Raw genomic sequence first — 13,536 nt, 5'->3', positions numbered from 1 at the left:
GGAAATTTACCACTCTGACAGTCCTGTTGCTCTTCTTGTTGGCATCTCCCCTCAGAAGTCTCACTTTGTCTTGCAAGGGACACGAGTTCCTCCACTGTGTTCAGTGTTTGCCAGGCATGGGACTGCAGCAGGTTTTGGCGCAAGCAGCTCTCTGAATGTTTGGTCCCAGGGATGGGGATTTCAGATTCCTCTGTACATATACAGATGTACATATAAATGTGGCTGTGAGCTGTGCTCTTAGGAAGCATCAAAACATCTAATCTTATAACTTTGGAATAAAGTCTGAACCACAACACAGTGAGAGAGCTGACTAACCAAGTATTTCTGTGTGTTTTAGGCAGTAGAAGAGCTGTTTAACCTCATGCAGCTGTTTGTAGCTCAGAGGCCAGACATGAGAGAGGAAGAGATAGAGGACATAAAGCAATTTAAGAAAACCACCATAAGCTGTTACCTGCGCTGCTTGGACGGACGGTCTTGTTGGACGACTCTCATAAGGTACAACCCTGTGCTCATCCAGCATCTCAGCTGGAATTCCATCCTCAGCCTCCCCCCATGAGCAGAGCTGTAGTTCCAGCTGCTCTTGTTGGCAGTTGTTACTTGGGAGCAGAAATGTGATGTAGAAATTGTGCCTGTGGGACAGTTTATTGTATCGTGTCTTCAAAGAGTTTTTCGTGTCTAGTTGTAGGAAGTACAGCTGAAAGTGCTGCTTGGGCATTCTAGCAAAGCTAAAAATTGCCTGTGCATGTAGGTCAGCTCTGGGGTTTTAAATGGAACTGGTGGTGCACTGAAACCCTTGTGGAAAGGACAAACTGTGTTACCTGGAGGGGCTACATGCACTCACCCGTCACAGAGCAGAGCCACATTGTCCCAAATAATCTTTATGTTGGGAGAAAACATTCATTAGCGTAATCCTTTGTTCTGCTGTAAGCATAAAATACTCTGATTAAAATGTTTTCAGACATTTAAAAGGCCAAACATATGCTTGACTGAGTCTGTTTAAATGTATCATTTAAGAAGCATAAACTTCTGTCTGTGGAAGTACATTATTTTCCACATTTTTGCAGGGGTTGTATAGGAAATATTTCTGTAAAGGTTATTTATCAATTACTTTCCATAACATAAAGGAGGTCAACAGCAGAGGCATTTTTAAATTAAAAAGTAGGGGGGTTAATGATGAGAGGAATTATGTTCTTTTGGGGCTTCTTTGTTCTTTTGTGATTATTTTCCAAAATAACAGCATGAGTGTAACAATTTTAAGCTTGGGATGCGACTTTCAGTGTTCTCAATGTTTGGATATTTTTTCCTAGTGCCTTCAGAATATTATTAGAATCTGATGAAGACAGACTTCTTGTTGTGTTCAATAGAGGATTGATTCTGATGACTGAGGTAATTATTTGTTTATTTAGTTAGAGCAAACATCTCACCCTGGTACTTTTCCTGTCAGCTTTAATAAGATTTCTTTTTAGTACTAAAAAGATCAGGAAATTGTTTGTCTGCTTCTCAGGACAGAGGGAAAACCACCAACAGATTATGCTGAGAGGAATAAATTTATGCTTTTTTGGTGTCATTCTCTTTATTACAGTTAATTGGGAATGAATGGCTGAGTGCAGTCACACAATTGTTATTAGTTAAGCAGTGTTGAGGTAACAGGTTAAAAACCAGAACTAACTTAAAGGGTGCTCAGCTGCAGTTGTGGTTAGTATTTCTGACCCTCCTTTGAGGCCCTCCTGAGGCAGTTCTCCTTTTCTTTCCTACCTATTGTGCCTTTGTTTGCAAGGAGTGGTCTAAAAACACATAAACTCAATTTCTTTCTGATGGAACTACACCTAAAATGCATTTCTGGAGCCCATTTAATATATTCAAGTTTTAAGTGGGGATTTGGTCCATGAGACCAGACCAGAATTAGTTCAAAATCGAAAAGAAAAAAACTTAAATAATGCACCTCTGAAATGGATACAGTTGGAGTGTCAAGCCCCTGCCCTCAGCAGTTTCACTCTACAAATCCACATGTCCTGATGAGTGGAATATCCTGGATTCCATTCAGCACTTCCATTATTGAGGTGATGGATGAGAACCTGTGTTCACTAAAAGCACTGGCAGTGCTCCATGGGGAAGGATCTCTTTGAGAACAAGAATAAAACTCTGGATGTGTTGGAGAAAGCATAAAAACAAGATTCAGTTCATCCTTGGCACATGTAGAACAGTGTATTCAGGAGAGATATTAAACTGGGAAAATCCACGGTGCAAGACAAGTATCTCAGAGGTAATTGTGGCTGTACAGAAAATGGGATTTTGGCATAGGTTCCTGCAGGTGGGGGCAGCCAGCACAACTGGAAGTTGTCAGGAGGTCTTGGAGCAAACATCTGTCAAGGATATTTAGTCTGCCTTTAGGCACGTGGCTGGATTGGATGATGCTTCGAGGTGATTCCAGTCCTGTTTTTATATAAAAATTCTCTTAATTCCTTTTATGTCACTGGTTTGCATTTTCTGGGAAAAAGTGTGGTAGAAGGAGCTGGAATTACAGGAACAGCACAGTGCTATTTGAAAATTGAATTTCAGGAGCTTGTTATAAATATAAGCCTATAGATTAATTAATTGTAGTTAATTACTCCAGAATATCTGTTCCTTTTTGTTATGAAAATGCCTCCATCCAATAAACTGGGTGTAAAAAGTCAGGAACTGGGCTATGAGGTTATCCACACATGAGATGTAAGTAGATTAAGGTACATACATAGAGATGTATAAAAAGAATTTGTTTAGCTTAGTTAGCCCTCATCCATACTAGCAATGGATAATTAAGTTTATATGAAGTGTGTAATCTAAAATGAATTTATCCCGTGTAAAACATTGCTAGAAATTAGGCTAAACTGGTGTTACATTACAGCTTGAGGTTAGCTGGTCTTACATTGTCACTTGTTGGCTGGCAGTGTTTTGCCTGGTGACAAAACACTGCATTAAGGAGTTGTCATATCCAGAAAAGTTTTCTACTTAGGGGTGGCTGTGTGTCTTTTATCTTCACTGTAGTATAAAAAGTGCCTGGCAAGGGTTTGCATTCTAGGGACTGAGGCTATCTTTCAAATACCCCAGCAGATTAAGTATCTTTTCTTACATCCTGTGCTAGAATTTTTGCTGTTCGGAAATGAGTTGCTTTTCCTTCTTTTTTCCTTCCTTTATATTTCTATAAATCACAGATGCCCAGAAGGTATAAAAGGAGAAGTAATTCATCTGATGTACAACCATATGTCCTTCAGCAGCATTTTGAAAAATGACTGGCATCTATCTTAATCCTACCTTTATTTCCCCAAATTCATACATCTGTGTCTGTCTTTGTGCACCTCTTATATGGCTTTGTCTGCTGGCACAGAAAGTTTGGGATTACAGGGATATAAAAACACTGTCTCTCAAATGACACTTTGTTCATTGGGTTGTAGATAAAGGTGTGAAAACTTGGCAATTGTTTCAAGCTGGTAACACAAAGCTTTTACCTTGAAAACAAATTAAGAACTTTGTGATTATATCCAACACCTTCTATTCTCTGAGCATAAAATACCTTGTTTGAGCATAAAATAAATGTAAATGTATCTGCAGGATAACAAGAGGAATACTAACAAGTACCTTCCTTTGGCAACATAAAGTTTTGGCATTTTTTTTTCTTCTTCCCAGTCCTTTAACACGTTGCACATGATGTACCACGAGGCCACAGCTTGCCATGTGACTGGAGACCTGGTAGAGCTTCTGTCCATTTTCCTTTCGGTTCTTAAGTCCACACGTCCATACCTGCAAAGAAAAGGTTTGATTATAACTCTTGAAAGGTTTATGCCTTTTGTCTCTACATTAATTTTCCTCACCCAAACCCTAGGTTTTTTTGTCTTGGTCAATGGTTGTGTTTAAAAACTTGCTGTACAGTAGGATATGTGCCTGTTAATGGATATTAAATTGTTAGTTATTAAATTACTTGTTGACTTAATGTGAAACTAGGTTTCATAAATTTAATAGCAGTAGACCAGTGAGATTTAATCCTTAGATGGATTAAGATCATGGTAGAGGAAAAAGAGATTCCTCAGCAGTAAAATTCTGTGCTTTATATAACGAGCTTTTGAGCCATGAGCTAAGCAGCCTCCTGGGATGTTTGCATTTGCAGATGTGAAGCAAGCTCTCATTCAGTGGCAGGAGCGGATTGAATTTGCCCATAAGCTCTTAACTCTGCTCAATTCCTACAGTCCTCCCGAGCTTAGAAACGCCTGCATTGGTAAGTCCTGGCCATGCAGGACCTGTCCTGCACAGGGACCTGCTGTGAGATGGAAATGCCACTTATGCAAGTGCACGTGCTCTGCTAGGAACTCTGGAGGTCGGGATTGTTTGTGTAATACTGTCAGTGCATCAGCACTGGTGTTCTTATTCCATAGAGTTCTGGGTTTGGCAGGTTTCGCTGAATATTCCTGTTCTCAGTTAAGGCACGCAGACTGGGGGCACAAAAAGTCACCTGTCACTTTGTGAGACCAACTCGCCCCCTGATAAGGGGCATGACTGAGGAATTATTCCTCAGTTCAGGTGTCAGAGAGTTTAGAGTCAAATCCCAAAACTGACATTAAAGTTCAAACACGAACTAAAGCTCCCCTCAGAAGGGAGCGTGGAGACCAGGTTACTCTGAGAAACAGCTTTGCTTGTTCATTTTTATGATCCAGTACTGTGAAGTGTAATAGTGGAAGTAAAGCTTAAATAGCTTGTAGAAAGGAATGGGTTTGCTTTTTAAAGTGTGGACACAGATACTTTATACAAATGTCTCTCTTGCATTAGTGGAGCTATTTCAGGAAGCTCCAGGTTTTTTCTAGTTCAGGCTTTTTTAATATTATTTAATGGATTGCTGATAAAGGCCTAACACTGTGTCCCAAAGTACTTTTTTTGTGTGATTTGTATGCATTTCCCCCTATTTTGAGTATTTTCTCGTTGTCCTCCTGACTGCTGCTGGTTGCCATTTTCCAGACGTCAGACCTGCTCTGTTAAAGAAGAAGCTAAGAGGGTAATTTTACTGAGGTTCTCATTCTGCAAGCTGGCCCCTCCCTGCTGGGTGCTGCACCACTGAGCAGGGTCTCTCCCAGTGGCAGAGGTGAAGGGAATCGGGATGGAGTCAGGGGTGTCACTCAGGTGTTGCTCACGGCGGAGCTGCGGCAAAAGGGATACGAGAGAGAGTTTGCAAATGCATGAGCCTTAAGTTGAACTGTTTGCTGTTAAGAATTAACAATTTGTAATAGCAAAAACAACTTTTTGTTCGTAGATGTCCTCAAGGAGCTTGTACTTTTAAGTCCTCATGATTTCCTACATACTCTGGTTCCATTTCTACAGCACAATCATTGTACATACCACCACAGTAATATCCCAAGTAGGTATTTCAGTGATTGTATTTTGAAGTTCTCTTACACTATTATTACTCTATCGTGTTCCTTGCTGATGTCAAATATTGACCTTTTTAATATATCCCTATTTTATCCGAACTTACACTACAGTGTCTCTTGGACCTTATTTTCCATGTCGTGAAAATTTGAAATTAATAGGGGGGAAAAGCAATATTCGTCCTCCGCGTCCCGAACTCAACATGTGCCTCTTGCCCACCATGGTGGAAGCCAGCAAGGTATGTAAACAAGTGGTCCTGTAAAGAATTGTTTCTCTATTGTTTTCCCATTTTTATAAAAGTATTCGAAGAATCCAGTAGCTCAATGTATTTACCTTTTCTTTGTAAGCAAAGCATAATTCTTCTTCAAGATGTGTTGTCCTCATATACTCCATTCTAGATGTGCACTCCAGAAGCACCATTTCCCTGCCCTTGGTGATACACAGCTTCATATTCCAGACACCATAAGGGTTTGGGCCTTTTGTGGTAGGAAAAAAACCCATAGCACACATTTTGGTAATTTCCCAGTCTGTCTGTGGCATTTATAAAGGAAACTGAGGCACCACCCAGGGACTGTCCCGATGGGTTTCACACTATGTTAAGGTTTATTGCCAGACAGCCAAGTAGACCCCGCAGGTTCCCTTAGAGTCCATTCAGCTGGGACTGAGGCGTAATCTCCTATTTGTTTGGGTAAAATCCAGTGCCTGAAATGTCATACAGGGCTTTTTAAGTCTTTCCACTTCCCATTTTCCCTTCTGTGGGCTTCCTGATGGGATGCCAGCTTTGGTGGGGCTACTCCATAGTGACTTGCCACGTCCCGTTGTTACAGCTGCAGCAACGGTGGGATTCAGCTCACGTCACTTTGCCTATCTAAAAGGTCAGCATCCAGCTCTTCCTGGGGCTCATGGCCATAAATAGTTACCCTGGGAAGGAGAGAAAGAGTTCCCCTCCTTCCTGTCCCAGGCACCTGAGTGTGGATGAGGCGACTCCCTCTCCACGGAGTGCAGGGAACACCAGTGACTAGATTTTAGATAGCTAAAGTCAGGTCAGGTGAATCCCACCCAAAAAGGAATATGTATGGACAATCATTTGAAGCAGGAGAACTGGTTACTTGCTGTCCGGTAACTGTGGTTCTTCAAGATGCTTTGTCCACACAGATTCTGTGCTCCTCCTGCTGTGCTAATTCCGAGTCCTGTCCTAGGGGATTCTTACGGGTGAAGGAATTGAGTGGTGGTTGAAGCCGCCATACCCCTTGTGCCCTCAGGTACAGTGGTCGCAAGGACACACTGGGTGCAGGCACAGCCCCAGTGGACACAGCTATTCAGAAAGAATCCAATCTCCTGCACATGGGGCCTATGTGCACGTAGATGGGAATCTGTGTGGGCAACACATTTCGAAGAAGCACGGTTACTGTAGGGTAAGTAACCCTTCTTTTTTAAAGCTTTCAGAATGATGCTGTGTCTATTTGTGCACCATCAAATTGACTGTGTAATCCGAGTGTTTGAAAAGATGTTAGAGAGCCAGAAACTGTCTCTAGTGGGTTTCCCCATCATGCATCCAGAAGTGACACTACATAATGTAAATATTTGGACTTAAAAAGTTGTCATATTACATGGCACAGTATTTCACCCTTTATATCGAATTCCTGATACATTGGGAAGCAGAATATTTTTAAACCTCTAGAAACACATCCACAGTCACATTCCCCTGTGGTTTTGCATGCTTGTTTTTCATTCAGTTGCTTTGTATAAGGTTGCATTTGTTTGCTTGAGTTTTAGAGGTTTTCTCTTGGCTCTCTGATGCCATTTTAAGCTTATACACGTCCAAAATATTAAAATATTGATATATACGTATCACTGGGTTTGAGACATTCCTGAGAATTCTGCTCTGATGCTCGGTCTCGAGAAAATTCTGATTTCTACAGATCAGAACTGGCAAGTTATGATTTAAAAAGCAGTAGTGTATATATATTTAGGTGTCTGTATGTGATACAAAGTTACTGCATTCTTTTCCTGTCCTCTTCGAGCCGTGGTATTTGCACAGCTTTGCACCTTCTCGGTGTTGGCTCAGAACTCTCCAGTAAAAGATTTTACTGGCAGAGAATTGCATTTGCCATCTGTCCTCCTATCACACCCTGGTGCTTGCCAAGGGCTGGGTGAGGAGGCACCTGGAGATTCCCACTGTTCGCCTGTAGTACAGGATGAAACATTGCAGGGCAAGTGACAGGAAGGGAGATGCTCAGGGAATCTGGGAGCTGTCCTGTGGCTTTGTAGGTTAAATGAGGCTCTCTTAAATCTTCAGGGCAAAGACGATGTTTACGACCGGATGCTGCTGGACTATTTCTTCTCCTACCACCAGTTCATCCACCTCCTGTGCCGAGTTGCAATCAACTGTGAAAAGTTTACTGAAACTTTAGTTAAAATGAGTAAGTATCAAGGTGAAACAGCCAAAGGATGTTTTTTCTCTCATAACTTGAGTACTTCTGCACTAAGTGTTATATTCAGAGTTTTTAAGAAAAAGCAGAGCTTGTGAAGCTTGTTGTGTTTGGATATTACTTTTATCCACAAAACTGTTACCTGTGTATAAGACAGTGCAGCCTTGCCCACGTGACTGGCACATTTCGGGCCTGTCCACAACGGAGCTGAGGTAACCACTGCGAGTTCAGTCTTGCTGTACGTTTAGAGTTCAATGCAGGACTCACTAAGGCTGTTTTTGGGTGGTTGGCAGTTAAAATGGCTTTGGATCAGATCCTGGATCCTCAGCATCTCAGCAATGGCAATTAATTGACAATATTTACATTTTTGTGTTCCCACACAAACCTGAGGGTGAGTTCCTCAGTGTGCACAGACCTCAGTGTCACACCAGTAATCTTGTCCAAAGAGCAATGACAGAATGTCCTTTTATCCCCTACATCACCCATCTGCTTGTTGTTTGTCACACTTTTCCAATGTATTTATTAAACAGACTGTAAAAACCTGGCAGACACTACAGCTTTCTGATCATGGACAGTGCTTGCAAGGTGATCCTATAAAATGCACCTTGGCACTGCTTTTCTGAGGAATTTCCCTGTCTCCCACAAAGTTCTCCCAGACTGACTTCTTCCCTCGTGCCATTGCAGGTGTCCTGGTTGCTTATGAAGGTTTGCCACTTCACCTTGCGCTCTTCCCCAAACTCTGGACTGAGCTTTGCCAGACTCAGGTAAGAGCTTCAGAACCAACAGTATGGAAGCACAGGCAAAACACTGAATGTGGAACAAAGATCCCACAATTGTAACGCTGGGTGGTGTTTAATAAAACACCTCTGCCTGTGTTGCTGCTGTCTGAGAAAACCTTTTCTATTTCAAATACAAAAATCTGGTTCATTGTATTTGCTCGCTGTATGTCCTGCAAAAGCTGAACACAGCAACTCCCCCCAGTAACACTGGTGGCATGGTGGGTGTGCAGAAAGCACCTCATCCTGCCTCTGAAATTCCAGCTTTTTATGTAGCCCGAACACTGGGATGATGAAGGAAAAATTAGGAGATGTCAAAACCTGGCTATCATTGCAGAGGACCCTGTGGCTGGCTCACAGATCAGGGGCTCTGTCCCTTCGCATACACACTGGTGGCCTTCCTGGGGAAGGAGCTTCATCACAGGAAAATGGGAAACGAGAATTGGCAGTAATTGATTTGTACAATTTACTGACACCTGATAGCTCTGAACTATTTCTTGGTGGGCCTGGCCTGCACATGCAGTGCTGACTCTGCCATCTTCTCTCTCCTTGCCAGTCTGCGATGTCCAAGAACTGCGTGAAGCTCCTCTGTGAAGATCCAGTTTTTGCAGAATATATCAAATGTATTCTGATGGATGAAAGGACCTTTCTTAACAACAACATTGTCTACACCTTTCTGACCCATTTTCTTCTCAAGGTACACTGTCTTTTAGCAATAATTATTGTTCCAAGGAATGCACGCACTGATGCTGCTTCATTTTGGGATGCTGCTTTCACAGTCCCAAATTTTTGTGGCTTTTAAAAAAATACTTTGTTTCCACAGGTGCAAGGGCAGGTATTTTCTGAAGCAAACTGTGCCAACTTAATCAACACTCTAATTACAAATCTAATAAATCAGTATCAAAGCCTAGAATCTGACTTCAGCAACCAGAGAGTCGAAATTTCCAAAGCAAGCTCTACGTTAAATGGGGTGAGTCTTTTCTAACAAACACGAGCAGCGTTCAGGAGGCAGCTCATTTCCTACAGAAACTATTCAGTGCCCTATGCCAGGTGTCAGGCACTCTGTGCCTCAGCTGGGCTCCTGGGCAGGGCATGGGAAGCTGGGAATATTAACCTGACTTCGGGGAGCAAAGTAATGCAAGTGCAGGAGCATTATAATGGCAGGCGTGTTGTAACCCAGCAAGGTTTTGTGTCTCAGCACGGTATTGTCACCCCCAGGACAGAGCTGTGTAAGGTCAGCAGGTAGTGAGGGGGGAATTTCAGTGCTGTGAGCAACTCTAGAAGGGGATCTTTGGGCTGCTCAGAATATGAACAGCACCTCCTTATTGCACAATCTCTGTGTGCAGGGTTCACCAAACACCAGTTCGAAGTAAGGCTGAAGTTTGTTTCTCTGTTTCCAGGACCTCCGCGCACTTGCCTTGCTGCTTTCAGTGCACACTCCCAAACAGCTCAACTCGGCCCTGATTCCAACTTTACAAGAGCTTTTAAACAAATGTAGAGCTTGTCAACAACAGAGGAACTCATTACAAGAGCAAGAAGCCAAAGAAAGAAAAACTAAAGGTTTGGTGTTACTCTAATCTACCTTTTACAAACTTGTATCAAATTAATGTAATATTTTATCCCTGCAGGGTGGGCCATTCCTTGGTTCCAATTCCCAGCAGCACACAAAAATATCATTGTATTATGGAGCTAAAATTCATGAATGGCATGAATTCTCTGCAAGGAAATAAGTATTTCTTGAAGGGCTGTGTTTAATGTGGAGAAGGGTGGGAATGTGAGCAGTGCCTGTTCCCTGAGCCAGTTGCCCTGTCCCTGCAGACGATGAAGGAGCCACTCCGGTGAAGAGGCGGCGGGTGAGCAGCGACGAGGAGCACACCGTGGACATCGGCGACATCAAAGCCGAGCCCCGCGAGGCGCTGACCCCCACCAGCACCTCGGACAACGAGACCAGGGACTCCTCCATCATCGACCCGGGCACGGAGCAGGACCCGCCCTCCCCCGAGAGCAGCTCTGTCAAGGAGTACAGGATGGAAGTGCCCTCTTCGTTTTCCGAAGACATCATGTTGGCCGCGCGCTCGCAGCACACGGAGGAGCAGCCGGGGAACGGGAAATTTGAAGAGTGCAAGGAGTTCAAAGACCTGCAGACTTCCAAGGATTCCATGGGAGCCGAGGAGGACTCGGAGTTTCCTTCCACGTCGATTTCAGCGGTTTTATCCGACCTCGCAGACTTGCGCAGCTGCGATGGCCAAGCCTTACCATCCCAGGACCCCGAAACTAATTTATCAATCAGTTGTGGCCATTCCAGAGGACTTTTTAGTCACATGCAGCAGCATGACATTTTAGACATCCTGTGCAGGACCATTGAGTCTACGATTCACGTGGTCACACGGATATCCGGGAAAGGAAACCAAGCTGCTTCTTGACATTAGATGGAGCATGTCTGCTTTTAAGTCTTTTTTTTTTTTTTTTTTTTTTTTTTAAAATCCTTCTTCCCCCCAAAAATGCTGTTTGTATAAGTTTTGCTTATTTCTGTTTTGTGCTTCAGTTTGTCCAGTGCTCTCTGCTTGAATGGCAAGATAGATTTATATGCTTAATTCTTGGTCAGGCAGAACTCGAGATTTTTTTTTTTTTAATTTTATTTTATTTTGCATCTACCGTACACTTTCTTAAAGGGCAATCAGATAATGGCTATGTTTTATGTAATTAAGAGTTCACTGTAGTGGCTTTCATTTAATATGGCTGTCTGGGAGACAGGGCCTCCTGGCCCTGTATGATGTAATTTAAACTTATGGCATTTTTACTGTGTATAATATGGTGTCCTCTGTGCCAGTTTTGTACCTTATAATCGAGGCAGATTGCCTCAGATCGCTGTGGTTCTTATTATCAAAATTAAGTTTACTTGTATACTAAACAACCACAAGAAATTTGATTCTGTAAAGAATCCTCTTTAGCTGTGGCCTGGCAGTATATATATGGTGCTTTATTTAACAGAATACCTGTGGAGGAAATAAAGCACACTTGATGTAAAATTAATTGTTTTATTTTTATTGACATGATCAATTGCTATTCTGTGCACTTCATTAAACTGATTGTGATGACTTTTCATTTGTTTATAATATGTTGCTTCAGTCTTTGGCTTTCTCAGCAAGGAACTTCGTAAGTGAAACAGCAGCAGGGAGAAATGATGGTCTGAGGTTCAGATTTGATGTAAATTCTGGTGCTTGTTTACTGTCCATGAATGTCCAGCCACACAGTGGAGAGGGGGCTGGTGGTTGGTGTTGGAACATGAAGTGCTGTCAAAAGCCAGTGCAACTTGGCATCTCTTTTCCCTTATTTTAACATCTCTTACGTCACTTTTCTGCACCAGTTGCAACTTCCTTTCTTTTTCCCCTCTGCTCTATCTGGCTCCATTTCCTCACTTTTTGACAGCTTCTGCACCCCTGGAATGACTTTACCATCTCTCCCATCATATTTGCTCCTGTTATTTCTGAGTAATACCAGTTTCCTATGTGACTCTTTGGACTGTCAATGCTACTGGTTTTAATATCTGATTAAACTCCATTTTCAGCTTCATTTTACTGTTGCTCAGCTCATTTGTTTTTCTCTTGTCGTCATCTACCTTGGTCTTTTTTCTTCAAAGTTCTTTCCATCTACCGTTCACTGCAGTTTTGCATCACTTGCTTCTCCTTGAGTCTGTGATGCTCTTGCTGCATTTGAATTTACTCTCATTGGTTTTAACCTTCTGTAATTAATTCGTGTTTCAAGTATACAATTTATATTCCTGTTTAATTAGCATTTTTATCCTGCATCTACAGATAGTGCCAACACTGGTAAGTGCTTAAGGTGGTCTCCTCATTACTCAGACATGAAATCATCATGATTTTGTTCTCTTTGGGAATAATTTTATTACCTTTTCTGATTAGCTTTCCCCAGATTCTAACTCCAGAGAAATCATCAACAGCTTCCAGTCAAAACTTGTACAATCAGAATTCGTCTGTCAAGGAAAACATTAGCCTATGGATCAAAACCTGGGATGCAGCAGCTGTTGGAACCCTTTGGGTGAGTAGTTTTGTTAATTAGAACAGTGCAGCTGATTGTTGGGATGTTGTCTGAGCTGGTGCCCTTTCCTGGCTTTAGCATCTCCTGCAGGATGGGATCACCCCAGAGTTGTGGCATTCTGGATTTGGGGTGGCTTTTTTTAGCTCATTTTCAAGCAGACCAACTCTTAACAGTACTTGATAATTATTTCATAAAGGATACACAAATGCTGCACCACTGAGCATGTCAGGATTACCAGAAATACGATTACTCCTACTGCTCTTCCCTTACACTACCTCCTCATTTCCCTTTTGAGTATTCCTGCAATTTTTACAGATTTTTTTTCTCAGTAGAGTTTTTTTGAACAAAATCAAGCAGCACCTGCTCAAATGTGTCTTTCTTTTCCAAAGCCTGGTTCCAGGTGTTTGTCCTCTGGCTCCTGCACTTTCCATGCTCTCTAAGTCAGTATTTCTTCCATTCTGTTCCCCTTCTCTCACTTTAAATCAGGTTTCTGGTTTGTATTTTTTTGCCTTCAGAAACATCCCCTTATCCTCCCTTTGAAAACCTTTAACCCTAAACCCTTTAATCTTCTACTGGCTTCCTCAGTCTCTTAAAGCTTTGATTTTCTTCCAGGCTTGATCCCACTTCTCATTTATGATTATTTATTTCTTCCTGGAAGTTCCACCTTCCATTTAACCCCTTCAGAATTAAGCTTTTAAATACCTTCTCCATGCACAGTCAGCCTCTCCTCTGGCACTCAAACTGCTGAGATCTGTAAAGAATTTTGGCCATAATCTCATAAATCATGTTCTTCCTATTGAATTATTTTTCCCTTTGCCTTTCTCAGCTAATTAATCATCTAACATTTTTTACTTTTTATTGGAAAGTCTAGGAGAAAT

General features: G+C 42.1%; 1 protein-coding gene across 8 annotated transcripts in view; it reads left to right on the top strand.

Moving 5' to 3' along the window:
* USP34 (ubiquitin specific peptidase 34) overlaps positions 1-11,784 on the top strand; it is a 112,375-nt gene extending 100,591 nt beyond the window's left edge. For 5 of the 8 annotated variants that reach the window (XM_039569383.1, XM_039569389.1, XM_039569384.1 and 2 more), the window contains exons 69-81: positions 338-495; positions 1,308-1,386; positions 3,664-3,790; positions 4,142-4,249; positions 5,276-5,380; positions 5,505-5,629; positions 6,654-6,806; positions 7,691-7,814; positions 8,508-8,587; positions 9,156-9,296; positions 9,423-9,569; positions 10,000-10,159; positions 10,418-11,784. In XM_039569383.1, the coding sequence (XP_039425317.1) occupies positions 338-495; positions 1,308-1,386; positions 3,664-3,790; positions 4,142-4,249; positions 5,276-5,380; positions 5,505-5,629; positions 6,654-6,806; positions 7,691-7,814; positions 8,508-8,587; positions 9,156-9,296; positions 9,423-9,569; positions 10,000-10,159; positions 10,418-11,022 (2,112 nt within the window). In that variant the 3' untranslated portion in view covers positions 11,023-11,784. The remainder of the gene's footprint in view (positions 1-337; positions 496-1,307; positions 1,387-3,663; positions 3,791-4,141; positions 4,250-5,275; positions 5,381-5,504; positions 5,630-6,653; positions 6,807-7,690; positions 7,815-8,507; positions 8,588-9,155; positions 9,297-9,422; positions 9,570-9,999; positions 10,160-10,417) is intronic. The other 3 variants (XM_039569388.1, XM_039569387.1, XM_039569385.1) reach the window with 2 other exon arrangements.
* Positions 11,785-13,536: the final 1,752 nt, after the last annotated feature.

Source organism: Corvus cornix, chromosome 3 (genome assembly GCF_000738735.6).
Source record: "Corvus cornix cornix isolate S_Up_H32 chromosome 3, ASM73873v5, whole genome shotgun sequence".
Classification (NCBI taxonomy): Eukaryota; Metazoa; Chordata; class Aves; order Passeriformes; family Corvidae; genus Corvus; species Corvus cornix.
Note: the sequence above shows the minus strand (reverse complement) of the source record. Positions and strands in the feature narration are given on the sequence as shown.